The 27,244-nt window shown below is 36.4% G+C and overlaps 1 protein-coding gene across 1 annotated transcript in view; it reads right to left on the minus strand.

Moving 5' to 3' along the window:
• The window catches only part of TM9SF3 (transmembrane 9 superfamily member 3), a 46,401-nt gene that overhangs the window by 18,142 nt on the left and 1,015 nt on the right, over positions 1–27,244 (minus strand). Inside the window, exons 2-9 of the mRNA XM_083866111.1 lie at positions 20,038–20,233; positions 13,515–13,637; positions 8,690–8,850; positions 6,429–6,506; positions 5,371–5,502; positions 4,685–4,851; positions 2,192–2,286; positions 198–328 (exon numbers count right to left, since the gene is read on the minus strand). Of these exons, the coding sequence (XP_083722237.1) occupies positions 198–328; positions 2,192–2,286; positions 4,685–4,851; positions 5,371–5,502; positions 6,429–6,506; positions 8,690–8,850; positions 13,515–13,637; positions 20,038–20,233 (1,083 nt within the window). The remainder of the gene's footprint in view (positions 1–197; positions 329–2,191; positions 2,287–4,684; positions 4,852–5,370; positions 5,503–6,428; positions 6,507–8,689; positions 8,851–13,514; positions 13,638–20,037; positions 20,234–27,244) is intronic.

A 27,244-nucleotide genomic window follows, 5' to 3' on the forward strand; every position in this document is an offset into this window, starting at 1 on the left:
AGCAGAGATGACTGTTTTTGGCATCCAGCAGCTGTTGCTATTGTGATTAAAATTAATTATACGGGGAACACCTTAACCCCCTCCCATGAAAAATTTCTAATTAGCTAAAGCTATGACTCACAAATGTATTTAGATTAAAAAAATATAAATTTTCTGTGTGTACAGTGGAGTTTACATTCTCCAACAAAACAACTCACCATGGTTGCAAAGGGTATAGCTCTTGAAGCATGGTAATAGATGGCAATGAAGTTGATGAAGAAGGCAGTTCCACACACCATTGCTGGAATAAGGAAGGCTCCAATGAACATCTGCTTTATCCATCGCCTTCCTGTAAGAAGGGACATTTCAATGGGACTGGTTAAGATAAGACTGGCTTTTTTGTTTTGTTTTGTTTTAATTTATTAGCAAGCACTCCAGAATTTACACGTTTGACTACTTCTCCCACAAAAAGGTGAAAGAAATAAATAACAACACACTACATCAATACAAGAGCTAAGAGCAAACTAAGTTTCATCTGACTCTGGTTAACTCACAAGATGCAGCGCATTAATCAGTTTAGTAGGCCAGGTGAAAAGACAAGAAAAGGGATACAGCATGAGAATATTTCAGCTGAAGAACAACATATGCTAAGCTGGCCAAAGAACCTGGGGGTGTGTGTAGCTGCGGATGAGAAGAGACAGAGATAGCAGAGCTGGCCCTGTGCAGAACCTGCTCCCACTCTGAGAGCACAGGAGAGCTCAGCACTGCTCCCAGGACAACTCAGCACTGCAGCTGCTTCCTGGCAGCACCTGCTCTGGGTTGGCTTGATCCAACCAAGCTGATTACACACATGCAGGATGAATTAAGGAAGTGGCTATCCCTGGTATAAAGCAAAGTGCCACAGCATTTAACATACAGGAAACTGGACTCTTGACATCTGCAACAGCAGAAAAGTTAGAAAGAAAGTGATTCCTAAACTCCAAGCATCAAGGGAACAGAACACTTGTTAGCAGTTATTACTAAGTTTAGAGCTCCCTGAGGAGCTCCAAGAAATCCTTTTGGGCAATACTTAAAAATTTCCCCTGTCTGTATTCCCTGTACTTTTTATGCTCTTAAATACTGTCTATATTCATGCACCATGATATTAATATGCAGTAAGTAAAAACAATTTTAAAAAGCATGTTTTTTTCAAGACAATCATATGTATTTTTACCATGAGCCAACATGATTTCATGGTTTGATACGTGTTTATATGTTAAAAAAAAGCATATCTGGCTCAACTATAGAGCACAATATAGCACAGCAACCCTCTTCTAATGAGATCTCTTTTTGTACAAATTGCTAGGTTCATAAACAAGCCACGTGAAAATAAACTTCTAACCTCCAAACTCAAAGTACAGTTGAGATTGAACACTAACAGGCATATCATGGTAAAAAGATACAATTTTTCCTTTGTGAACTTACCAGAATTATTTTTTCTAAGCACTCTAGAAGATAATAGATATTGATTATTCTTTTATTGCAGCATAGAGAATGGATGAAGCTAGTGCACTGCAAGAATCTAACTGGTCATAACTCAGAGACATAGTGGAGAGCACTTGAAGACAGCCTGTTCAAATCTTCTGTCAATTTTATTTGGCTTTTGCTCTCAACTGATGCTCATTTTGATTTGCTAAATATAAAGTAGAGCATATACTGGAAAGTAGAACAACTTTCTTTAAAAGATGATTTAAACAGTTTTCCCCATCTGCAATCAATGGTCTAATAAATAATCTATACTCATCCTTTTTGTGTTAGCCTAACATAACCCGCCCTGGTACACACTGAAGAGGACCATGTAGGAGTCACCTGGAGAAGATGACATGAGCTGCTCAAGAAAAATGTTGCACAAAAGGGAAAGGCTATAATACTCTGTGGATGTCATGAGCCAAAAATCATATACAAGAGTATGAGAAGCAATTCAGAAGTCGCAACTGTTAACAGTTCTTCAGCTCTTTTGAATTAACTTAAGACTTCAGTTACCTTTTTAGAAAGCATAGCCAGTATTGACTGAGTAGGTAATATGAAAGTTAAATATACTCAAAATATTTTTAAGAATCAAATGGATTCCATCTAACTCCATGAGGACTCTTCTACATTGGTGCGAATCAGAAAATAGTAACTTCTCCACTTAACACAGCAATGAAAATGCTGAAACATGAAAACAATTTACCTCCTTGTCTAGCATAAAGGCTTCCTCCAAAATATCCATTCACTGGCGATGTTGCAGCATAAACAAATATAGCTGTACTGAGCATTGATCCTCTCCTACAAGAAGGGATGTTTTCGGTAAATGAAATACAAAACCAAACACGATTAAAGCAAAAAAACCCCTGTATTTTTAGCAGAAGCAGTTATTTAATATTTTTATGTAATAAAAATATTTAGAAGTGCTTAAACTATAAAATCTGCATAAGAATGAGAACTGTTTGTATACAAGGCTTTGGTCAAATCTATTTCAATGTGGGAATGGGAGTTTTGACATACTAGATTCTTTTCTAATGTGCATTTATTTTAACTGGAGTACAGAATATCACCTCTGATAAATATCCTCTGACATTTGGATGTGTGTATTTTATGCATAAATAACTATTTACGTTACATACATTAAGTGCCGTTACATACATTAAGTGCAAGATTCAACTGCAGATAAAATGTCAAAAGGCCAGCATTAACAAAAATATAAGATTGTGAATAATGTTTCTGCCATCCTCCAGAAATTAACTTTGAAGATCGAAAGTGTTCATCTGGCACAAAATTAGATTTAGAAACTATAAATACTATAATGAAGTCACAAATCAGCATTAAGTAGTGCAATCAGGAGAGCTTAGTAATTTTTAAATGTCACCCAATTAAATGCTGGACTACTAATTTTGGCATAATTTTTCTGAAATTTTACAAGCAAAGTTAATAATTTTAAATCAAAGAAGCAATTTCCAAATACATTTTAAAAGATCATCTCTAAGAATAGGAAGATATAAATGTTATTCATTAATAGAGTTTCTCCACATCCCTCTGCTATTCTTCGACAGCAAATAGCAGCAGGTTTTCAGCTGACTTACTGTACTTTCTTCAAATTAGTTGTTCTGAGAGATTCTATTTAGAGCCACTTTGGGTTTTGAGGAACCATTCCTGGATGCCTGCTGTACTCAAAGAAGCAATCTTTAGCACTTAAGCTTCCATGACTGCATGACCAAAGCAAATATACCTGCTGGTCACACACACTGAAGGACTGTTTTGCCAACATCTGTTTTTTAAAAACTTCTCTTTTGTAAATTGTAACTTAAGACAATTTAGAACCACGTGCAAAACCCCCTAGAGCAGGCACAGCCTGAAATGGCACTGTCACTGCAAATCCAGGCTACCAGTAAAAACACCAGACAGTGCTATTTTCCTAAACATAAGAATTGTCTGCACCACAACTGTTGCAATTGTGGTCAATTGTTCCACAACATACCCAAAATCAAATTCACTTAGAAAGTGACAGAAAGGCCTATTGCAAGAAAAGACTATGTGCACATGTATTTTCAAAAAATACTGTTCTGATACATTTTTACAACTGACATAACTAACTTACAGCTTCCCTACAGGGCACATACATTCTGAAATGGTTTCATTTTGTCCTCTGAAGGGCTGACATGCTGCACAATTAAAAGTGTGTATGTATGCCTGTCTAGAAATATAACCATGAGGCAGAAGGAAGGGAGTAACACCCTATGAAAAATGAAAATATGCCAAGATTCTGGTACTACAGAGTGGCTTTTTAAACACACCGTTAAAAGGCCACTAAATTGAAAAGCAAGAGTTCTCTCTAGTGGCACATTAGAAGTATTACAACTTGTTAAAACCAAGTTACTGGTGATAATCACAGATGAAAGTTTGGTCACTGCTTAAAACAACTTGTAAAAAAATAAAAAAACCCAAAACACAAGCCAATTCCCTCCAATACCCAAAATACAGTCACTACAGAAACAGATTAAGTCCACCCAGTAACCCAAAAATCTCAATCAAATTAAGAGGTAAAGGAAGAAAACAGGTGAACTACAAGTAGTGTGTTAAACTCAAACTTGAGTATTATTTCTTTTTTAAAATAGATTCTTTCCAGTCAGGACCAAAGACCACTTATTTCTGGGGATTTTACATCAACACAGGCTGAGCAATATGTGTTCAAAAGAACTTGAGGAATTACATTTTCATTCCCAAGCAGACTTGTGATAAGACTGACTTAATACTGACTTGTCAGCAGGAAACAGGACTATTCACACTCTTATTTCAGCCTCCACAGGACATGGTGGGAAGATAGGGTCAGAAATATACTAACATCTTGTCACTCTGAATGAAATTAGGAGTGAAATATGTACCTTTGAATACATATATTTCCCATATTATCTACTAGTGATTCTGCAGAATAAACTACTTTCATAATAAATCATTCAAAAAGCAAGCACTAAAGAGAAAATCAAAGGAGACCAACTAACATAATAACAGTAGGACAAAGTTTCATTACAAATTAGAATAGCACTTCTTAATACTACATCTGATCTACAGATTACAACTAAAGATTCTCAAACAAGCTTTATTTCAGGCCAGTTAGAACAATAATTTTTGTAATTATTTTGTTCACTTAAACATTTATATATGGAAGACATGGCACAGTTATACTTACTCTGTGTATAAATCTTCTATCATTGCAACAATAATGACTATAAGAGACACAGCAAAAATTTGACAGCCAGAACCAATAAGCGATGAAAATATTAGAGGATGACTGGATGGTCTAAACACATCTCCATGGACCTGCTTCCACCCATACTCATCACCTAGATCTCTGTCCTGGGAACAACAACAACAAATTTTAAGTCTAGTCATGACAATTAAAGACAAACACACAAGCTACATAAAAACAAAAGGTCTGATTTAATAAAGCAACTTCAAGTGAAGTGTGTCTTCTCTTCTGAATGCATCCAAGATAAAAGTTTATTTTTCAGATGCTTATGGAAGACAACAACAAATTATTACCTGAATGTAAGACACAATAAAATCTATCTGAACCCCTCCCTGCCCCTAAAGCCTCTGAGGTGCTTAGGAATATATCAGGCTTCTACTACAAAGTCAGAATGGACCTGGTTTATCCTAAGGTTGGATATGAACACTAACACAGTGACTACAGAGAGATTTTGGATTGCAACCTAGAAGCATGTTATAAAGAAAACCAGTAACACTTTTGAGACACACAAAAGGCATTTTCTGTCCAACTGAAGAAAGCCATTCAGAGCTGCTAACACAATGAATGTACAACAGGAAAACAATAAGCGTTAAAAAAAGTTTTTAAAGTGTGAATGCAGATCTTACCATATCATCCATTTCTTCCTCCTTGCTGTATCTGGCATAATCTTTTCTCAAAGTTCTCATTAATATCATAGACACCAGGCCAACCAGAAAGATCACCATCATAAAAGAATTGAAAATTGAAAACCAGTGAATCTACAAAAAGAAAACACACCCATAATGTTTAAACTGCAAATGTGTTTCGAATTGTTCCAAGAAAGATAAATTGTTGCCTATAAGGGCAGCTTGTCAGCACTAGCTAGGTAATAATAAACCCTACTATAACTAACACTACATTTTTAGAAAGTGACACTAAAACTGGCCTCTGAAACACTGTATATAAATCTTTTTAACAGCCAGCCTTGCCTAGGATGAAGTTATCACAACTTTGTTAAGCAGCAGCAAAGTTTGAACAACTGGCTGTGCACACTCCCTTGGTAAGCAAAAGGCAACACGATGCACTGCTGCCTTCCTAGAGAAGAGGTTGAAGTAGCAAAGCCAAAGAATTATTGCTTTGCACAGGATCAAAATGTGCAGCAGCATTATTTTTGCTCTCAACAGCATATCCTTCTGGTTTTCACTGAACTCCAAACAGAATGCAAAGTCTCTACTTTCAGAAAGAAGCACAGCTCTATACTACCCTTAAGGAGATTACAACCACAGAATTAAACAGAACTGATAGAGTCAACTGGTTTAGGCTAATGCTTTTTGCTCTGCATTTACTTCAGAAAGAAGTCTGCTTATGGCCAACTGCACTTATTCAGCTCACACAGTTGCACGGTCCTGTCCCTGAAGTTTCATTGCTTCTGGTCACTTGAATGTATTTTCTTGAACTACCCTGTATTTTCTGCAAGCTTGAAGCTTGCCTGCATATTTATTGAAGCACTCTAAAAAATTGAGCCATCCTGTTTTAGCAGCAACACTACCACTTAAACAACAGACAGACCTCCTTGCTTTATTGCCCCAGAACACCTGGAAAACCTGAAAATTTGAAGACATAATCCAAAAATTGCATGACATCTGAACTAATGCAACCATTTTAAAGGGACGTATTGTAAGGCTGTCTTAGAACAAATACATACTCTGTGCTGAAAGAAAGATGGGTCAAGATACTTGTCAAATCTGTCTTCAAACTTCACATCTGATTTCTTCCATTTCACCTGAAGAGAGGAAATGTTTATATTTGAAAAAGTCCTTACAGTATTTTTAGCTATACTCACATACAGAAACCCAGAACACATATTAAAAATCATCCACTTTAGATGTTCTCTTCAATATGAATTGGGTTTGGCAAAAACAATGGAATGATGTCCCTAAAGACTGGCAGCTACAGGTCAGGCATGGAATGAGCATCAGCCACCTCTCCTCATGGATCTAATCTTGTCCATGCTTATTTTTAAGAACAAGGAAGAATCACTCTTGCACTGTCTCAGTTCTCACTCTCTGTGAGGCTAACCAAAGATACAAATTTGTAGTTGTCAAACACAACAAACCTTTTTCATGATTACAGAATCTATATTATATATATATTATATATATAAAAAATATATACACACATACATAATTACTATGAATCTAGACACTTCAATTGCCAATAAATTACTCTGAACCAACTGGAAAAGTATGTGTTTATGGACACACTATCATAGCACTGACAGCATATTACTGCTGTCAGTTCACCAGCTGCAGAGAGGACTGGTTTGGATTTGGAAAATGTAATTGCATTAATGAACTATATCGTGCTAATACAATTGGACAAAGTATTTTTGAGAATTTTTGCAAGGCTGCATTTAAAAATTAAAATTAAAACAATTTTACAAACGAAATACAAGCCTACCTGAAAATCCAAGCCTATCCAATAATACAAGTGTACCCAAAAGAATGCTAAAAACTATCAAGATTTTTTTGTGATATTGAAACAAATGCAGTCCCCTTGTACATATCTATTTTAAAATATATGAGAAGGATCTGTCCCTTCCAAAAGCTGTTCCCTTACTGAGTATAGAAGAAAGCACGTAAATGTAGATTGAACACTCCAACTACTCACCACAGTCCTAAAAGATATTAAAAACCCCAAGATGCCAGCACTTCTCACTTTGAGGCTTGATATTAATGTTCCTCAGTTCAAATTACAACCTTATTCAGAATTAATAGCTCAAAACATTAATAGCTTTCAAAATTGTTTTAAGCAGATACATTTCTCATTAGAGCATTGGCCACTATGAAGCACAGCTTAGAACAAATTCATCAGGGACAATCTGTGAATTAAACACCACACACAGGCCTGCCCAGCAATAGCCCATTGGTGGTGCCAAGAGAATTTGATAGAGAAGTCCTGAGCTTTGTACACTAAAAAGTATTTTAAGGGAATATCTTATGTTATTTTCATTACTGGCTGCTACTCAAAGCTGTACAACTTAAAATTAAGAGCAAATGGACTTCACAATGCTGGTAGAATTTGAAATAGCAAATTCTGAAATTTCTACTATCAATTTTGCAGTAAAAATAGGGAAATGTAATTCTAAAAAGCACATACAAAACCCAGTTATCTGCACCTCAAAGTATACAACTTATTCAGCACAAGCGAAGTGTAATTGTGGCAAAAATATTCTCTGATATAAAATCCTATGCTGACATCCACTGCTAACCCATGGAAGAAAAGCAATGTATTAAAAAATGGTTTCACTATACAAATATGTTGAATATGACAAATGAACCATCACTTGATTTAAGTAACATCAACTAAATTAAGAGGAAAATTGAAAAAATTAATTTGTCTCAACCAGCAAGCATTGTTTATTCATTACCTTTTATCATAGCAACTCAATCTCACAGCAGAGAGCTTCAGAAAAAGAAACTTAAAACCTTATTAATCATGTTATATAAATAAGAAATTTCTACTGGAACTGCAAAACAAAGTATCTTTTGATATTAACTGCTAGCAAAGCATAAAGGCTTACAATGGCTTCTTATCCTAGCTCAGAATGCAGTTCAAACCTATGATATAAATGTCAGAAGTCCAAACACAAAGATGGTATGTACCTACTTGCAGGTCCCCTATACTTCTAGTCTCCATCCTTTCAGGATATCTTCCTTTCCCACTAAAACAATTTCCTGCACATTATAGAAGCTCCAGTTTGTTTGAGTACTTCAATTTTACATTTTTATTAATAAATCTATGAACGTTTTTCAGCAACAAAATAAAATAATTGGAGGAGTGAAGATGCATCTTCCTCTAACATAGCCCAGCATATCAGTACATATGGTAGTGTACAAGTACCTATTTTTGAGCTATTTCACCATGCAGAATTTCTTATTACAGGTGCATCACCAAATTACTTACAGAATATGACATCTGGATTTTTGTGTTTGGTACCAATTTCACCTTTCCTTCACTGGTCAGATTGACATCTACAATTCTATTTCCATTGAAACCGATTTCGAGTTTTTTGTAAGTCCAAAGGTAATAATCTTCTCCATTTTCATCTGCTTCTCCAACAATTCCTGCATAGGAAACAAGTGTAAGCATCTATTACAGGTCTGCTTTTCAGATATTTTGGTTTTGGGTTTTTTTTTTAATATGCATTACAAAAGTTTTGCCAGCTAAAAAAAACAACATAAACAAAGAGAACACAGAAGACCTTATGCTTCTCTTTTCAACTCTAATATCTAGACTCCACTTTCAATCCACAGGTCTCTGAAAGAAGCATTTTGTAATGGCATTGAAAGAAAAAGCATGCAGCAACAAATACTACAGAAGACTCAACAACAGCGCCTCTACTTTTATTTGCAATTCTTACCAGATAAATAGCTAGCTAAACAGAGATTAATTTTCTTTCACAGAACTTAGCCAAGGCCTCTAGAATTTCTCATCTTCCATCTTTCTATTCACTCATGGTGAGAATGATGGAACAGGTTGGATGGAATGGTGAAACACTGGAACACGTTGCCCAAGAGAAGTTGTGGCTGTACCACCCCTGAAAGTGTTCAAGGCCAGGCTGGATGGAGCTCTGTGCAACTTGATATAGCAGAAGGTGTCCCTGCCCAAACTAGGGCCTGTTGAAACAAAATTATCTTTATGTTCCCTTCTAACTCACATCATCCAAACCATTCTGTGACTGTGTTCCTAATTTTCAGTAAAGTAGCGCAAAATGTCTCATCTACTACAGAAGAATTCCAGAGACTGTGCTATGCTGGGTGAAAACAGAAAAAGTTCAACAGTCAGTAAGTTCCCAGGCTGTGTCACCTTTGATGTCAAGATCAAAGATCACGTACAAGATGTACAGGATGGAAAGTCACAAAAAACACCAGCACTCAAGATACACAAGGGTGAGGGGAAATGGGAGAACAAGTAGGTGATGGATATGGAACAGTAACAAAACACCAGAAAGGGCCTTTGTACATCACCTATTTTTTTTTATTTTCAAGATGGTATTTTTCTGTCAAGTTTTTTACTCATGCTCATGTGTCAGGATTGCCCTGTATATGCCATCTACATGAAACATGTGCCAGTTTGTGCCAGCACCATACAGCCTGGCACCTGCCATGCCATCTGTTCCCATGGTAGTATCCACAACCGTGACAAAACAGACCTCTCAACTACTTAAAAGACATTCTGATCAATCACTCACTGAAGGAATGAATTAACGAAGTGCTTCACATCCTCAGGGAATGTTCTGAAACAATCAAGCCTAGTCTCTCTCTCCACTGTGGAACAGCAACTCAGGAAAAAATATAAAATGGAATAATTTTTTCTGAATGCACCTAAAAAGATCTGGTTGCCTTTTCAGGTTAGAAAATATTGTAAACCTTCCAGAACCCTCAAATAGCAGTTTGATGTCATCACCTTCATTTATCAGCAGTTAAGAAAGGTTGATTCTTCACTGAAAATAGAAATACTCCTTACGGAGTATTTTGAGGACTTCTAGGGTGAATTTTAAGAATTAATGTTTGTGCATATGTCTGGTATCAGTAAGTCTTAGCAAGGTGGAAAACCATAAAGATCATAAAGGATGAAGTGAACTAAAGTTTGCCAGGAGACAGGAGGAGTGCCATGAATGCATCTGGATGAGCCCAGAGAAGTGAATGGTCAGCTTTAAGAATAGAATTAAAGAGAAGTTGCCTAGAATTCTCAGCAAACATTAGCACCATCTGAATCATTTTCTTTTACAACTCTTCAGAGAGAACTTTCTTTTGGTAGCACTACAGAAGGATTCCAGCTCTCTACATTTAGGGAAAAAAATTTGGTTTAATCCAGCTATAAAATCTGAAGCAACAATGAAAAAATAGGTTATTGGGTCATACAGTAGATACAACATGCTGGCTGGTAAGGTTCTCAAGATGGGTAATCCAAACGAAGTGGATCAACATGACAGCCTTCACACAGTAACAAAAAAAGTCATTCAGCACGAGTTATTTTTATTGCAAGTTGAGGTTAACCGGTTCAGGACACTACTTTGATGAAACAAACAAAAAAAAAACATTCTCAGTATTCAGAGTATTTCAGGGATACCATCATAACTACTTCAGGTCTTATACCCACATATCTTAAATAGTCCTAATGGTTTTCTTCATTATAATTACTGAAATTTAGTAACTATTTAGAAATAGTTACATCTATGCAACCACAATCAAGCAAAAGATATTTGCTTTTTTTAGTCTCTCTACCTGCTACCACATTATGTGGTACTAGACAAGTCCACACAACACACTCAGAGGCATCAGCGAGCTGGCAGAGGCATGCATACTGTATCATTCATTCCATACTCATAACAGAAATACTTGAAATAAAATCTGTTCAGTTAGCACCAAGTCTCAGTGCTTTAAGGAGCACTCAGAGCCTGAAACATTTCTTTTGTTGAACAGAGACCCAGGCAAACCCAAATTATTGCAGATAAGCTATATTCCCAGTTTTCTCCACCGTACTGGGAACACAGAGGTCCAAAATACTCATTCAGATTTGCAAATAAACACTTCTGATTGGTTCAGGTGCATCCACTCCTTTCTCAGTCCCCCACCAAGAACTCATTAATTTTTATGAATAAAAGTCAGGCTAATATTGACCAATCTGCAATCCTGCTACTTTACCTAACCCACAGGAGACACAGACGAAAACTGTCAGCACCACTTGCTTTCACACCTGATGTCATATTATATCCTTACATAATATTACCAGTACTTACGATCCTGTAGTCCCCTATTATGTAGCACAGCTTGAGATCCTGGTTCTAAACTATCAAAAGCAGCTTCTTAATATCTTAGGAAGGTGATACCTATATTCTACATGTTTTCTAGCTGACATCTTGTGCATAAAAAGCATATTATTGGGAAACATTAAAAACACTGGAATCACAGGAAAACAGATTTTTTAGTTGACAGTCTAAAATCTGTCAGTGTATAGAAGATTTAGTAGATGTTAGTTCTCTGGCATTTTTGATGATGAAATACACCCAGAAAAATAAATCCTAAAAAAGAAAGCCTCCAAGACTTTGTTAAGCCACACAGGATTCCAAAAGTCAGCTTAGCATACATTATCCTTAGGCAATTCCTAGCCTACATACCTGCTACTAGCCTAGAAAAATTAATTCATTGGTCTTCTGCTGTAAGGCCAAAGCCATAAAAAATATTGTAGCAACAACTGTCACTCATGCATGCCTTTAAAAAGGCTACCAGCAATTGCACAAGTAGTACAGTAAAGGCCACACAGAGTAATTCAGGTCTACTCCAAGTCTGGCTACAGAGCCATTACACACAACAAGCAAATCGCCTGAAAAGAACATAATCAATACTTAAGTACTTCTCTTCAGGCACTGTAATGGTATCTCTTAAAAACAGACACATTAAAACAAAACAAAAAGAAAAAAACCCAGACCTTCCTGGCTATCATAAATAATAAATAAAGTGCTAATATTTCTGGCATGCTCATCAGACAGATATTTTCTAAAACCAATTGAAATAAGAAAGAGCTTAAAAAAAAGCACCCTTTGTCAAAATGAATGAATGATGGATAGCATTATGCATACCAGCTATCAAAGAACTTTTCTTGCATGACTTGAACTACATTTTTGCAGGTGCTGTGGGATTTTGTTTAGTTTGGGCAGGTTTACCTCCTTCACGGAACACAGGCAACAAAGACCTTACCTTACCAAAACATTTTATGTTTTCCTTTCAGTTTATATCTACAACAGGGAGACTGGGCCTTGGAGAGTTTGGTTGATTGCTATCAGTGCAATCTGCAGAGCACCCTTTACTAGGTATGTAATCACAGGTTATGAGGGAGCAACAAAACAGAGAGACCTCAGGAAACAATGGCAATAAAGACCACACACATTTTTACTCAAGACAAAAGCACTTCTAAGACCAGATTAATAATGCTCAACAAAAGAAATTTTGAGTAAGTAAAGAGTAAGTAAAATAAAAGTCCATATAAACACAGATTATAAAGCAACACTGTTAACAGCCACAAACTTACCGTGAAAGTAAATGAAACAGTTTTTGCATGAGTAGCAAAGAAAAGTAGCAAACTAAAGTTTCAGCTATAAAATAATTTCATTGAACTTGCTATTCAGGATCATAATACCATGAACCTTATGTGTAACCTATCTAATTACCACACACCTGAACATTTGAACAAATTTAAACCTAAGAAATTACTGTTTTTAAATCAGGGCGTGAGAAACAAACCAGCTTTTCACTGTTTTTGTATTTTGCTAGTACAGCCATCCTACTGTTCCTCTAGTGCAATAAGCCTTCAACTTTTTTCACACAGAATCACACAGAATTGATTAGGCTGGAAAAGACCACTGAGATCATTGACCCAACACCATCCTGTCAACTAGACCATGGCACTGAGTGCCACGTCCAGTCTTTCCTTAGACACCTCCAGGGATGGTGAGTCCAACACCTCCCTGGGCAGCCCATTCCAAGGTCTAATCACTCCTTCTGTGAAGAAATGCTTCCTAATGTTCAACCTAACCTTCCCCTGGTGCAGCTTAAAACTATGTCCTCTATTACTTCATTTCTTATTCTTGTGAATTTGACTTGCATGAAAGTTTCATATTCTTGTGAAATTCTTGTAATCAAGTTTAGTCATTAAATGACTCCACGAAACCCACCAGTACAGGACTTGAGTAGGTGTAATCCAGTCATTAATGCATAATATCACTCACCCCATATTGGCAAGTCATCAATATACATCTGGTACCAATAGTGATTTTTGATAGCATACACAAATGCATCTCTTCTTCCCTTGTCCAAGTCAACTTCACAGTAAGTGGTCTGCATTACATCATCTGCAAAAAAATTAAAGCACAGTTAAAGATTTATTAATGAGATGGCTCAAAGTGAAGGCAAACCAAGTAAATGGAGGAATGGACAGTGCTGAAGTCTCCAAGCCCTCTTGGCTATCCTCAAGTAGATAACAAAAAAGGACACTTAAAAAGGAACCATTAAAGCGAATACATGATTGTGTTCAGAAATCTACACTTCTGCATGTAGAGGCCTCCCAAATATTGGACAAGGAAAGGTTTCACAGTATCTTTTTGCTGCTTCACCCACACTAAATTAAGATACAAAAGCTGATGGCAGATTCACCTGAATAGATGATGAGATCTCTCTAACTTTAACAAGAGGTATGAAATTATTAACAAATACCCAAAACTGTTTACAACATTATCTCTCTGTTTTAGATCAGCTTCCCTGACTAGTAATAATGTTTGTAAAAAAACCCTAAAACTTTTTAAAGTTCTCAGCAATTTTGAAGAAATTACCACTAAGAAAGAAACAAGACAAACAGAGTCAAGACACAGAAAAAAAAGAGAGAAGACAAAACCAGAAATAATGCAAAAAATGCACAAGAGGTTGCATTTGGAAATAATCCACATCTTTCAGCCAGAAAGCTGTTCTTCCACATCTACAATCCCTAAGTTATACTGTCAGCAGCCATTCTTTTGCATCCCAGTTTCCTCCCCTAATGTCTCCTTTCCAAGTGAAGAGAATTGAAAGGCCTCATATTTACAAGACTTCAGGAAGTAACAGATTCAGAGACAAGCTCCCTCATCTAAATCTTAGTAACTGTTTTCATGCTACAAATAGTAAAACCCAGTAGAAGTAAAGAATTCCAGCTTCTCCTCTTTTTGTCATCACTGGAATTGAGGACCGATTTTAGTAGATAAAATTAATTTACGCCCTAAGTACAGCTCTAATTTGCATCAAAATTCAGCTTACTTTCTTCAATATACTAATACAGTATAAAGCTTAAAAGGAAAATCAAATCATCTGCATGGAAAAAGCAAAGGCAAGCAGGATATTTCTAACACAAAACATAACTTCTCTGATAATAACAAAAATCAAAATATGCCAAGTATATCTGATCAACAAAACTTTTTTTACAAAAAGAGTAACAAAATCATTCGAGTCTACAAATGTACCAAGAAGACTTTTAGAGCATGGACAACACTCTCAGGGCCTGTACTGGTATATTTAAGAGAAGGAAGCCAATAAAGTTGGCACCACAGCTGAAACAGACCTACAAATTCAAGTTTGCACTTATGCCTCTACTGAGTTGGAGCCTTTATTTTTGGATGTTTTTCCCCACCCGCAAAATGCCTCTGCTTGGCACTTTTTCATTTTAACAGATTTTTAAATTGTCTTGACATTAATTAAAAGGTAAAAAAAAAAAAAAATCCAACCCACAAACCCCAGAACTATTATTTTCTGGATTTGCTGCTAAGTAGAGATTCTTTCTGAAATATTTGTCACTTCACTATCATACTATGTTCAAATAAAGGATAACACCTTCCTAATATTACGTTTTTTGACTCAAAGGATTGTTTAATGCACAGACCAAATGAAAATAAGCCATGAATTGAAATTCAGGTAAAAGAGAAACTGATAGAGGCTATTAAAGAAAGCATTTCCCAGGGCTGAAGCCATAAGCCTGTTTTGGAGAAGTATTCTGGGGGCCAGGCTGGTTTTAGGTGATTCTCTGGTTCACAGTGGTACCAGCACAAGTAGGTTAGACTGTAACCTACTCTAAATTACTCCATGGGATTTCAGACTGTGCAATTTGCCACTTGTTTGTTTGTTTTACTAACTGAAATGATCTATTCTGCATATAGTGCTTTAGTATATAAACAGTGAGGTTTGCTGCTGTTAAAAAAAAAAAAGACGACTTTGGAATATCATTTGAAGTGAAACAACTGCACTGACACAAGGCTGCAGACAGCAACATGCCACAAAAAAAACTCTGTCTTCATCCATTTTTACAGATCTTATTCCCAGCATTCAGAATAGCACAAGACATCACAGAGATAGTAGAATTAAATCTGGATTAGCTGTGTTACAAGTTGCTCCAGGCACACACGCAAACCCCCAGTGGAATCGTTAGTAACAATCTCATTCAATTCCCCCCAAACACAGGCATGAGATCACATATGGAACATGATTTCAGCCACACTGCACAGCACAGCTCCTCTCACCTCCCTTTAAAACAAGTGAAGGAAGACAAGTGCTCCTTTCTCCAGCCACTGACAGCTGAAGCTGTTGTTTAGTTACAGGACAGGGTTAGGTGGTCAAGCTTAAATCCAGTGTTAAATGATTAAATGAAAGAAGCTTAGAACAGCATTTGGTGGCTGGGGAACCTGATGTCTACTTCATTACAGCTTCAGCAGATCTAAGCTTTTGCATATGTTAGAGAATTCTTACCAAAGTTATGGCTGGATGTGTTTGCAAGAGAAGAGGAAGTTAAAAGCAGGTTTTGTGGTGCCTCTGTATCACGGATGTCAAAGAGGTAATACTTGCTATGTAAAAAAGCTTCCATAATGTCAGTAGCACATTTAGGAAATTTTTAAAAGCATGACTCATTAGAAAAGCAAGTGTGCTTAGCCAGATTTCAAATTTCCTATGAACAGTCAGATCAATGCAGGTTCATTCAAACATGTGAACCATATAAAATCTCATTATATCTGACAACACTAAATGTCATCCTTCTAGAGGTGTTGCATAAGAAAGTTTAGGCAAAGGATTCTCCATTAGAAATGTGGTCATTTAGTAACACTTCTGAAGAAGTACAAAATGCAATTTTGTTAAAACATCCTTTTCCTTTTTAAATTTGTCTTCTCTAATGGCACTGTAGAATAATATAAAAAATAAATTTTCAAACTGAAGTCACTGTGATACCAATGTTCAATACATTTAATAATTTACTAGGTCTCAGGTGTAAGAGAGGATGTCACTCAAATACTTGAGTAAAGAACTTGACATATTAATTAAAAAGCATTATTATCCTGGATTTAGCTTGACAAGATAATTAAGCCAACCGAAAACTTGGAAGTTATATTACAATATGAGTGTATGTTAATAATTCAGTTCTTCCTTCACACAGATATTTATATGGATTTGAGACCTGTGATACAAGAACAACATTGCCCGTACTGAAACAGAAGGAAAATCCAGCTATTCATGTATCTTTTCATATGCCACACTTAATAGAAGAAACACTTCATGGAGACTTGGATACACTGTAGATTTACCCCGCCAGTCACCACTACCAGAGTTCAAATAGAAACCTTCACTCTCAGAAAGGCACATTTCTGCAGAATCATAATTTTTTTATTCTAGTTAAAAAAATACAGGCAAAGCCTACTGATTCAACTACCAGTTTTATTTACACAGTTTAGTACTTCAGCTAATAACAGCTGTAGCCAAAATAATTTTTTGAATATGATGAACAACATGCAGCTTCACGCTGCTACTGCTGTCCAGTCAAACAATGTTGAGAAGGGAATTATTTTTTATGGAAGAAGCTAATTTATTAGAACAATTCTATTTCCCTTTTACCCACTTTAGAGGATAAAAACCTAAAAGTATGAAGTTAAATTCTAATTTAATTTTGTAAACTTATACAATACTCTTAAAGAGAAAGAAATGCCCGCAACTGTTAATGTTGCCATAATGCCAAATGCACATAAAGGAAAGCACAGATGCCTGTTACTCAGATATGATTCACATATTCATGAAGAAAATCTGTGCAAGTTGATTACTTATTATCTTCATTATTTCAGCTGCAGATTTGAGATATTCAACACTCTTTCAAGCCCCATCTTTTACTTAAGAACACATGAATTTACCGGTACCAACCAAGCCTCTGTCTGTTAACAAAAGGAAAAAGGAAAACAGAAACCAACTAAAAAACCAAACCACCACAAAAACACCAATAGCCCTGCTTCAATTTAATTGCAGCAACTTCTGGAACACTGATGCAGAGCTGAAGCCTATATCAATCACACTGAAATAAAACTTACCCATTATTAAAAAAAAAAAAAAAAAAAATCAGTTTGATGGATACAATCTAGTTACCATTACAAAAAAAAAAAAAAAAAAAAAAAAAAAAAAAAAAAAAAAAGGCACTTCGGCAAAAAAAAAAAAGGTCTACCATTAAAATGTCATCAAAAAACTGTGTTACCATCACATTCCAACAACCACAGTGGAAAAGAATTCTTTATATAAATGCTAAACTTTAAAGACTGGTCTAAGAAATCCAAATTTTACAACACATAAATTGGAAATAAATAAATAAATTGTACTGGGTTTATGAGAGCTTTAAAGCCTCTAAAAAATGAATTTAAGTATTGCAATCCTCTGCTCTATTTCTTTACTTTTAAAACCTGTGTATCAAGGAATTATACAAATTTTACATAATTGCATATGAAATACTAATAATTAGTGCTACAATTAATTTAAACTTGTTATTCTGAAATGTGGAAAAAATTGTATTCTAACACCTTTAACAGCAGACTAAGGATAGTAAAATAGAGCTGACTCCCATGAATTGACTCCATGAATTCAGACTTCATTTCATGGACCACTGCTAGAAATACTAAAACAATTCCTGATGCAGAAGCCGCTGTGTAACAGTTAACAGCAAAGAGATTATTGTCTTCATCTTTTATCCAGAGGACACAGATTGCAAGAGAAGAAACTAGAAGTGCACATGTACAGCTTCACACATCATGTACACATACTTAGGAATCAACCAGTTATCCTGTACCACCTGTTTTATTGAGAATATCTGACCTGCAGCCACTTTGGTTGGGAGCTCAATTCACTGCAGGTCCAATATGGATTATCAATCTACTTTGTTCCCAGGTGCTAATAACAAGAATTAAATATTTAAAAATTCTGTGCATTGGCTACATCATAGGAGTAAACATCAACTCACAAACCTATCTAGTCTTTTCAATTTGGTGCTGCACCTAGAGAGTGCATCTGTCACAGGAATAAAAGAATCTCTTTGTAAAGTTGAGGTACTTAAAGGAAGTAAAAATCACACATCGAACTGGCTGTACAAACAAATATTTACCATACTCTGATAAAAGAAATTTTATTAATCTTCACCATTGTGTTGAATGGGTGCCAGTTGCCTTCACTGTTCTTTCCATTTTGTGTTTCTGAGGACATTCTATGAGGTTTGACAAGAAAACTGTTTCTCCAACATTGAGTAAAATTTTCTGCATGCTACAAGTGTAACAAACCAGTAATAGGACTGTTCCCCAGTGTTTGTACAGGTATTTCTTTCTTAAAAGGAAAGATTCAACTTTGAACTCCTTTAGTGTGGTAATGCTATCCTCTACGCAAATTTAAAATTTTTGAAGAATTTAAGGTATTAACAAGCTTTCTAAAAATCTTTTATTCAACTTATCCTACTGCTAGCAAAAACATCATTAGGTCTTTATTTTGCAGATATCCAGTTTTGGATAAAACTTCCACAGCTTACAGAAACTAAATCCCATCTGACTATAAATGCTCAGACAAGAGACACTGTACTTAAGTTCTCCATGCAGTTAAGCACTATTGGTACAATGAAGTGCAGTGTTCTGGAAAAAAAAAAAAAAAAGATACACAGAAACATAAATTGAACTAAATTAATCAATGTTAAAACTCAAGAAGCAAAAAGAATCTGTTATAATTTGAAGTTCTGCAACTACGAGCTACAGATATCTGAAAGGACACACACAGAAGAATTATGCAACAGAAGACTCAGACCTTAATACCAAGAAATATATTTGCAGAAAAAGTTAAATATCTCCTCTGGAACAGTATAGCAAGATGGTGAGGACAGGAAACAACAGGGAAAAAAAAAATCAACCAAACAAAAAAACAGACCAGCTTCATCCTGCTCCATCCTGACTGGTATATGAGTTAGAGACAGTACTATAAAGATATTTGTCAAAGTCATTTTAAACTAGACAGTAATCAGAAGGATACAATCATCAACTTCATGCTGAGGTGGAACTTTGAGATGCTGAGCCCTTGCTACTCCTTTGCAATTGCAGTGAGTCTGCAAGCATTCATCATCACAGGCAAAAATTACATCTTCAGAACTGGTAATTCCAAAATATTAATTCCAGTAAATAATTAAACATTGACACACAGAAACTTAGTTTTACTTTGTAAAATTATATCAGTTACTTCAGAAGGAATATCTGCTGCAAGCATATTCCTTCAAGGGCACATAGATGGAAACTTCACTGTAAACTCAAAAGCCAGGTACACTTGGAGGGTGTACCAATCAATGATATAAAATACACTCAGTTGTTAGCAACAAGAAAATTTCAGTTCTTCTCATTAAAAGATCAAGTTTGAAGAGTTTGTGTATTTTTTAAGTGACTAAATGCGCTTTGAATCGCTTACCTTTAAATTTGATGTCAAGACCACTAAATTCCAATTCAACTCCTTGAAGTGCTTCCCCCAGGGTTTCATGGTAATGGCTGATGCTTTTTTTTGATCCCACGCAGAAAGGGAGAGAGAAGTATTTGTACGTTTCTTGGCGATTGTGGTAGGGTCCTACAGTATTCATCCACAGAACAACTTCCTCTTTATCTTGGTACTGAAAGATAAAGTTATTGAGTTAGATGAGAAACCCAGCAGAATAAAAATGTCCAAGAAGCTCTCATTCATATTAACTAGCAGGGCAGGATTGCTCAACCACAGGCATATTTAAAGACAGATGAGCATTTTTGTCTTTTGCATGACAGGGATTCTAGGATAAAATTTCAGCCTGCTTTCGTAGAAAAAAGAAAAGCCAAGTTGATCATACAGTTTCTTAGAGCCTATCAGTGAAGTATCAGACGAGGGGGATTTAAGAAAAATGTAGAAGATGCAGTGAGCAGAAGTGGAAAAAAGCAGAAGTCTTGAAAATAAATAAGCTTTTACTAATTTTGTAAAAACACAGATCAGTTAAAAGCAAAACTCTGCTAATCTCAACTAAAAGAAAGGAAACACCAAATTAACATCTTGTTAAACAAGATATTAGCAAAGTAGTCAGGCAATCTACCCACACTGACAGATATTCTGTATTTTCCTAAAATGCAGCTCCCTTTCTTTTTAGCAAGGGTATAAATTGCACTCAAAATTCCCAGAAGAGCACAATGCCTAACAGGAAGCACTAAAATTAAACTGTTGCATACCTACAGTAGCCAAGAGCCAAAGTCAGACAGAAAAACTGATGCATTTCCAACATTCCTACAGTGAAAAAACAAAACAGCAAGAAGTCTGGGGGCTGCCATGAAATTCTCTCTGGGAACATTCACTCCTCACTTTCCACAGCTACTGTTAGCCAGGAAAAGATATTCCTTGTCTAGGAGCCAGTAATTTTTTTCAAGCCCTTACTACTCCTGAACAACAAAAAAAGTACTTAAAGTCATCAATCTATCAGTATTCAAATACAGGATGAATTCAGGAAAATTAAATTATCTGAAATAATAATTTGCATTATATTTGTATCCATTTGGATGAGGTATCAGATTCGCTGATTACTACACAAAGTCTCTCATGCAACACAAATTCTTCACCTGTAATTTCAACACAATAAGAGGGACAGGCACAGTGACATAACTTCTAAGGCAGAAAAAACCACTACTTACAACTATATACACATGAAGGTAAATCACTATATGGGTCCTGAATTTTTTTAGGTACAGAAGTATAAAGTACTATTATAAGACCAAAACACAGACACAGAACACCTTGGAGAAGAAAAGAAAGTAAAATGTTAATTAGACATAACTATTATATAGTGCACAGCTGAAATACTGAAGTTCTGTATCTCCCTTTTTAAAAAATGAACAAAGGTTCTTCAACTCCATTTATTCTGAACAACCACAGTCATACCAAGAGGTTAATGCAGAAATAATTAGGTACATGCAGAAGGAAAAAAGTTATTCAGATGAAGTGTTCAAAAGTTAAACTCAAGGATTTAAACAAACAGGCTTTGGAAAATAATTTAATCCCTTTAAACTAACACACCATCTCAATTAAAGGCTTGTCTTTTTTGTTTACAAAGATGTACCAAGGTCATCCCAGCATCTTGTGGGAGTGATTTCCAACAAGAAATTTAAAATATCTTACTAATTTCATTTTGAGCTGCAGTAGAGACTAAACACTTAACAGTTTCATAAACCTGCCCCTTTGCAGAGCACACACTTCAGAGCATTTCTGACAGGTAAAGAATGTCAAGGAAGCATCAAATAAAAAGTAAACAAGAGAAAGCAAGAGAAAGTAGACACTCCTCCTCTCTGCCAGCAACCAGAAAGGTTATACCAGTGCAGCACAGTTGTCCAAAGGAAGTTGGTAAAGAAAACAGAAAGCAAAATCACAGTTCCACCCCCCTCAGCTGCAGAAGCAGACAGTGGAATCTGCACTTCAAATCTGCCTCCAGCTCCTGCCAAGGGAGCACGGGACAAGCTGGTCCATCTCTTCCCAGCCTGTTATTTCTATCGTGTCTTCTGTTTCCTCCTCTAACAGCTGCAGAACATATTTCCAGCCCTTTCTCAAAATGGTCTTAACATGTCAAGAGCCCACTTTAGCACTACTTGTGCCAAACAGCTTATGTGAGCTGACCTGTCTGTGTTCAACCTTCAGTAATAGAATATGACAACATCCTTAGGTCTGTGAGTTCATCTCTGCCTGAATAAAGAAAGCACTGACCACTGCTTTTCTTAGCTGCTCATTTCTGACATGCTTCATACTGAGCTGGGACCTCCACATTTTTGGAATTATAGCAGAAGTGACAGGCAAGGCAGAAACCTTCAACTGATTAAGAACATAATATGCAAATTCTTGCTATGTTTTCTGATCTACCAATGTAATTAAATAGTAATTACAACATCTGCAATAACAAATCTGGTCATTGCTTGTCTCTTATCTGCATGGGGCTTAGTCCTTCTTCAGGGCTTACAAGTTTTTCCCACAATGACTCCAAGATGCCATCAGCCTGCTCTAGAGAGGAAAGGGGCCACACCAAACTGATACAAAGAATTCAATCTGCATTTATTACTTCCTCCCTTCTCACAACCACCCCAGAACAGCACGAGATAAGTCTTTTCAGACCTGCTACATAAACAAACACAACATCTCAGCCAGCCCAGGCTACACCTCACTCAGGGCAGCCCTCAGGCACAGCCCTCTGCCTTCCATCAGGTGCCCTCAGTGGGTTTAACCACTTAAGCACCTCCAGCTTAAATTTGGGGGTGGTGTCTAGCAGAAACGGAAGGACATTTTCTTCTCTCTACATTTGTTGGGTTCTGCTCAATGTCAGTTATAAGGATGAGCTTTCACATTTAAATACATTTCTCTGACAAGAAACACCTCATCCTCACATTCTTAGCCTAGTGGTAGGGTAATTTGGCGGCAAGAACACAGTGCTATTAAGAGTTCAAGTGTGGCGTTTTGATGGTGGGTTTTCTGTCTGGTTTCTTTTTTTCTTTCTGTTTCATTAGTGCTTTCATAATATCAAAACACCTACAACAAATAACAGTGCCAACACAAAGGAAAACTTATTTAGGCAAGACAAAGCACTAGAGTGTCTTGTAGGAGACCGTACAGTCACCTCCTTGTGAGGTCTGCTGGGTTTTGAGAAGGTTTACATATAACACACCTTTCAGCAAAAAGGTCATGCTGTGAGAGAGAGAACATAAAGTAAGCCAAGATGAACATAGTAAATGAAAAGGCAAAGAAGGTCAACAAGTAAGATGCTGCAATCTGCATTCTGGTGTATCCCAGCAAGCTCTTCTGGTTTTGGTTCACATGAAGGGATAATATACTGCTTGTAGCTCAGAGATCCTAATTATATTCACAGACACAAGCATTTAACAGCTTGGTCGCAGTGCCACAACTCACATAGTTCAGTACTTCTACGTGTGAGAGAAGGCTACAAAACATCATTTTATTTATGTTCCACTTACTGTCATCTATGTAAAAATGTCTGTAAGCTTTGCATATTTTTCCGCACTAAGTTTAATATCAGCTCAGTAATTTCTGTAACTATATGGAATATATAATGATACATTTATAGATGCAACCTGAAAAGTCTCAGCATAGATACAAGTTACCTACCATATAGCTGTCAAGCTAAGGGAGACAAACATTCAGAAACTTTTTTCTGTAATTGCCAACCAGGTGGTGGAGGACCAATCTCCTCCACCAGGTGTAGCTGCACCTCGAGTGCAACTACATATTACCTACAGCCCTCATCACAGCTGAGGACATCTGCTCCAAGGCAGCACAATATGGTCACGGTGCCTGTTCAGAGCCCTGAGCTACAGGGATGTGTCTGTGCAAGCTAAAATCACATCCAACTCACTGACAGCTCTTCCTTGCTGCTGGTATTGATGGGTCCACTCCAGTTCCCTGCAGGACACTAAAGTAGCAGGAAGCTTGTGCAGTCTGACCTGGCCAGGAGTGGATTTCTTCTATGTAATACAACTAGTGAAAAATTGGGGGTGTGCACCACTTTGAGGCTTAACACAAAGACAATTTCCACACATCTATACAGTTTAGAAACTATTCAAGTATAGCAATACTGACACTACCTTCAGTACAGCACATGCATCTTTCTTTCCTCTTACCCAACACACTCATGGTGTAGAAAGCAACTATGTTCTCTCTGCACAACTGTAGAAATTAACACACTAACCCTAAAAATAGACTATTTATTCTACAAAACAATCAAGGCTAGATTAAGTCAGTATACTAAAGGCTGCAGAAAAGGATGAGACTGTCAGGTTGCTGATATTCTTCTTTAAACCCAGAAAATACTTTACAAAATAAACAATAGGAGACAAAAAGAGGATTACAAGTGCCAAATCTCATGTGATGATTCAGCAAAAGAAATTCAAATCAAGACTGCTTCTTTCAGATAATATGCAATTTTACTCCTTTTCTTGAATAGAAGTCTGGAACGACACTCTCCACAATGCACATCTTTCAGGGGGAAAAAAGGACCAACATTATTTGTTACTGGCAAAGCAAAGATGTAGAAGCAGGGCAGGAAATACAGGAGGCAGCAAGCAAGACTCACCTGACGAGTAACATCTCAGTCTTGTAGTCCTCAGTATCTTACAGATATTCTATCTATCAACACTGTGATAATACTCCTGTTTGCAGCTCACATCCACACCCTACTAAACTGTGCATTTCAGCCTCATGCTCTCCTTTGGACAAAGCAGGCTATTCCTAGTAACACTTCTTTACTTCTCTCTGAATTTTAGGTCTCACCAAGATGTGTCTAGAACTGCACTGGTGGCACAGGCTGAACTGTTGTACATGCAGTACTTTTACTGTTACACCTCCTGGGTGCACGAGATTGCTCAGGCACACCACGTCCTGCTTCCATGACATTTATTTCACCTCTTCAAAATGGAAACACAACTTCAAAGGGGAATCAGGCTGCTCATCTGCGCACAGCTTCACATGCAAATAAGTATTTTACATGAACTGAAATGTTTTCCATGGTGTTTCTCTAACTGACAATTTTCAGATACTATACAAAGTTCCTAATTTTATATACTTATTTTAAAATAAGCCTTACATGCTCAGAGTTTTAACATGAGCAAAATGCTTTTCTCAACCATATTAAATTGGGAATTTTGCTACTCAGTATAGGATGGCTTTTGTTTATTTTTCAACGCTTTTCATGTATTTCTGTTCTTGCAGACCACAGACAATTAAACTGAAGCAGATTAAAATTAAAATGCTACCTACTCTCTACACCATTCTTCTGCAACAAAACCCACAGGATATTTCAGAATGTTTTATGGTTTGTCCATTTCATCATCAATTCCAACAAGTCTAGCAAGAGAAGATGTGAAAGCAAAAGCCAGACAGGAGCCCCCAGCCCTGTTTCCTCAGGATCAGAATACATTGTGATAAGGCCACCAGTGCCCCAGTGATACTATCATTGATACTTCCACAAGTAACAGGACAACTGTCAAAAAATGTTGCAATTCTTACAATACAGGCAATGAGCAAGTAAATTACATGCTCTGAAGCATGAAAGTAAGTTAAAGAATCACCAGACAAGCTTTCAGTTAGTTCCTGATAAACTGTTCTCTTGTGGTCTGAAGTTAGGCTGCTGTACTGTCTTTAGACAATGGAGATTTTAAATGGTGTGTCAAAAAATTCTCTTCACTTACTCTTCATTTTAAATACCCATATCTTTATCTTATAATTGTATTTACACTACTTTTCCTCCGAAGAAAGGCAGATGTGATTTTTAGAGACTAATTTAAATTGAAGATGAAGGATATAGCTGTTGACTCAATGACACTATCCATATCTAATATCTCCAGAAACAACAGCACAGACCTAGAGCTTCATGCAGAGTCCTCTCACAATTACCTTTTATAGTATTTGCTTAGAAGTCCACAATGATAAAATAAAGGACATATACAACATGTATCATAGCACACACTGCAGACAATTCCATGCCATAGCAGCCTTAAAAGCTTAAAACAGCACTTCTGTATGTCCAACATGCTGAGCACTGTAGCAGCCTGTACAGCTGTGTCAGGATGCACCAGGACACCTGCCCAGGGAGCTGCACACTGAGGAAATGGAAGAACAAGGATGTGTATTCCTACCAACAGGTCTCAGGTTTTAAAGTCAGTGAAAATTTAGTTTGAGGTTACCAAATCCTAAATTTCCTTTCCACTTCTCCAAAAGTGAGCAGAGCCTTCAAAATATAGTAAAGCACTTTAATTTTCTTACAATCATTCTTACAACTGCAATCATATTTAAAACCGAAATTCATTAAAATGGAGTATGTAAGGAATATTTCATTCAGGTTCCTTACCTTAAAATCAGTATACTACTACAAAACCCAGGTCATGTTTTATTCATGCTATTAATGCTTCCACTCCAATCTCCCATACAAGATTAAAATATCAAAATACCCAAGCAAGGAGGCAGCCTTCCAAAAAAAGGAAACTGTCTTTCTACACCAACTATTCCTAACCTATCACATAACCTATCCAGTTAACAAACTGGAGACTGTGTGAACAAGAATACTAAACCAAAATAGACTTATAATCCTTCAGAGTTGAGTAGCTTAGATGAAAAAAATGGCAAGCCTTCAAAAGGAATTTGTGATTTTCATGGGTAATTGTTTAGGTTATCATTCAGAAGACCTAAAAAACATCAGAAATCCCTTTTGAAGGGAGAGCTCAAACCCAAATAAATTCAGTGACAGCTTTATTTTTTTCCCCTAGAAGATTACCAATATTAATTTAATAATGAATAATCCCTCAAAAGTCAACCAGCCCTTAAAATAAACACAGTGCTATGCTGAAAACCATCTCACCTCAGCAGAAGCCTCACTCTAAAGCACAGGTTCAGCAACAAAACTGGGACCTAAACTAGTTCAAATAATATCTGTTTCTTGAAAGTACTGAATATTAGATTAACTTTTCTGTCGTTAAATGCAGCATCAATAAATCCATTTTCCTTTCAGAAAAGAAATCCAATTCTAATCAGTTTTAAAGTCCTCAAAAATGCATGGAATGAGATAACTAATTACCAACCACTTATACAAAAACTATCAATATCATTTATCTGTTCTATT

The sequence above is a fragment of the Zosterops lateralis genome (assembly GCF_965231275.1).
Source record: "Zosterops lateralis genome assembly, chromosome: 8".
Lineage (NCBI taxonomy): Eukaryota > Metazoa > Chordata > Aves > Passeriformes > Zosteropidae > Zosterops > Zosterops lateralis.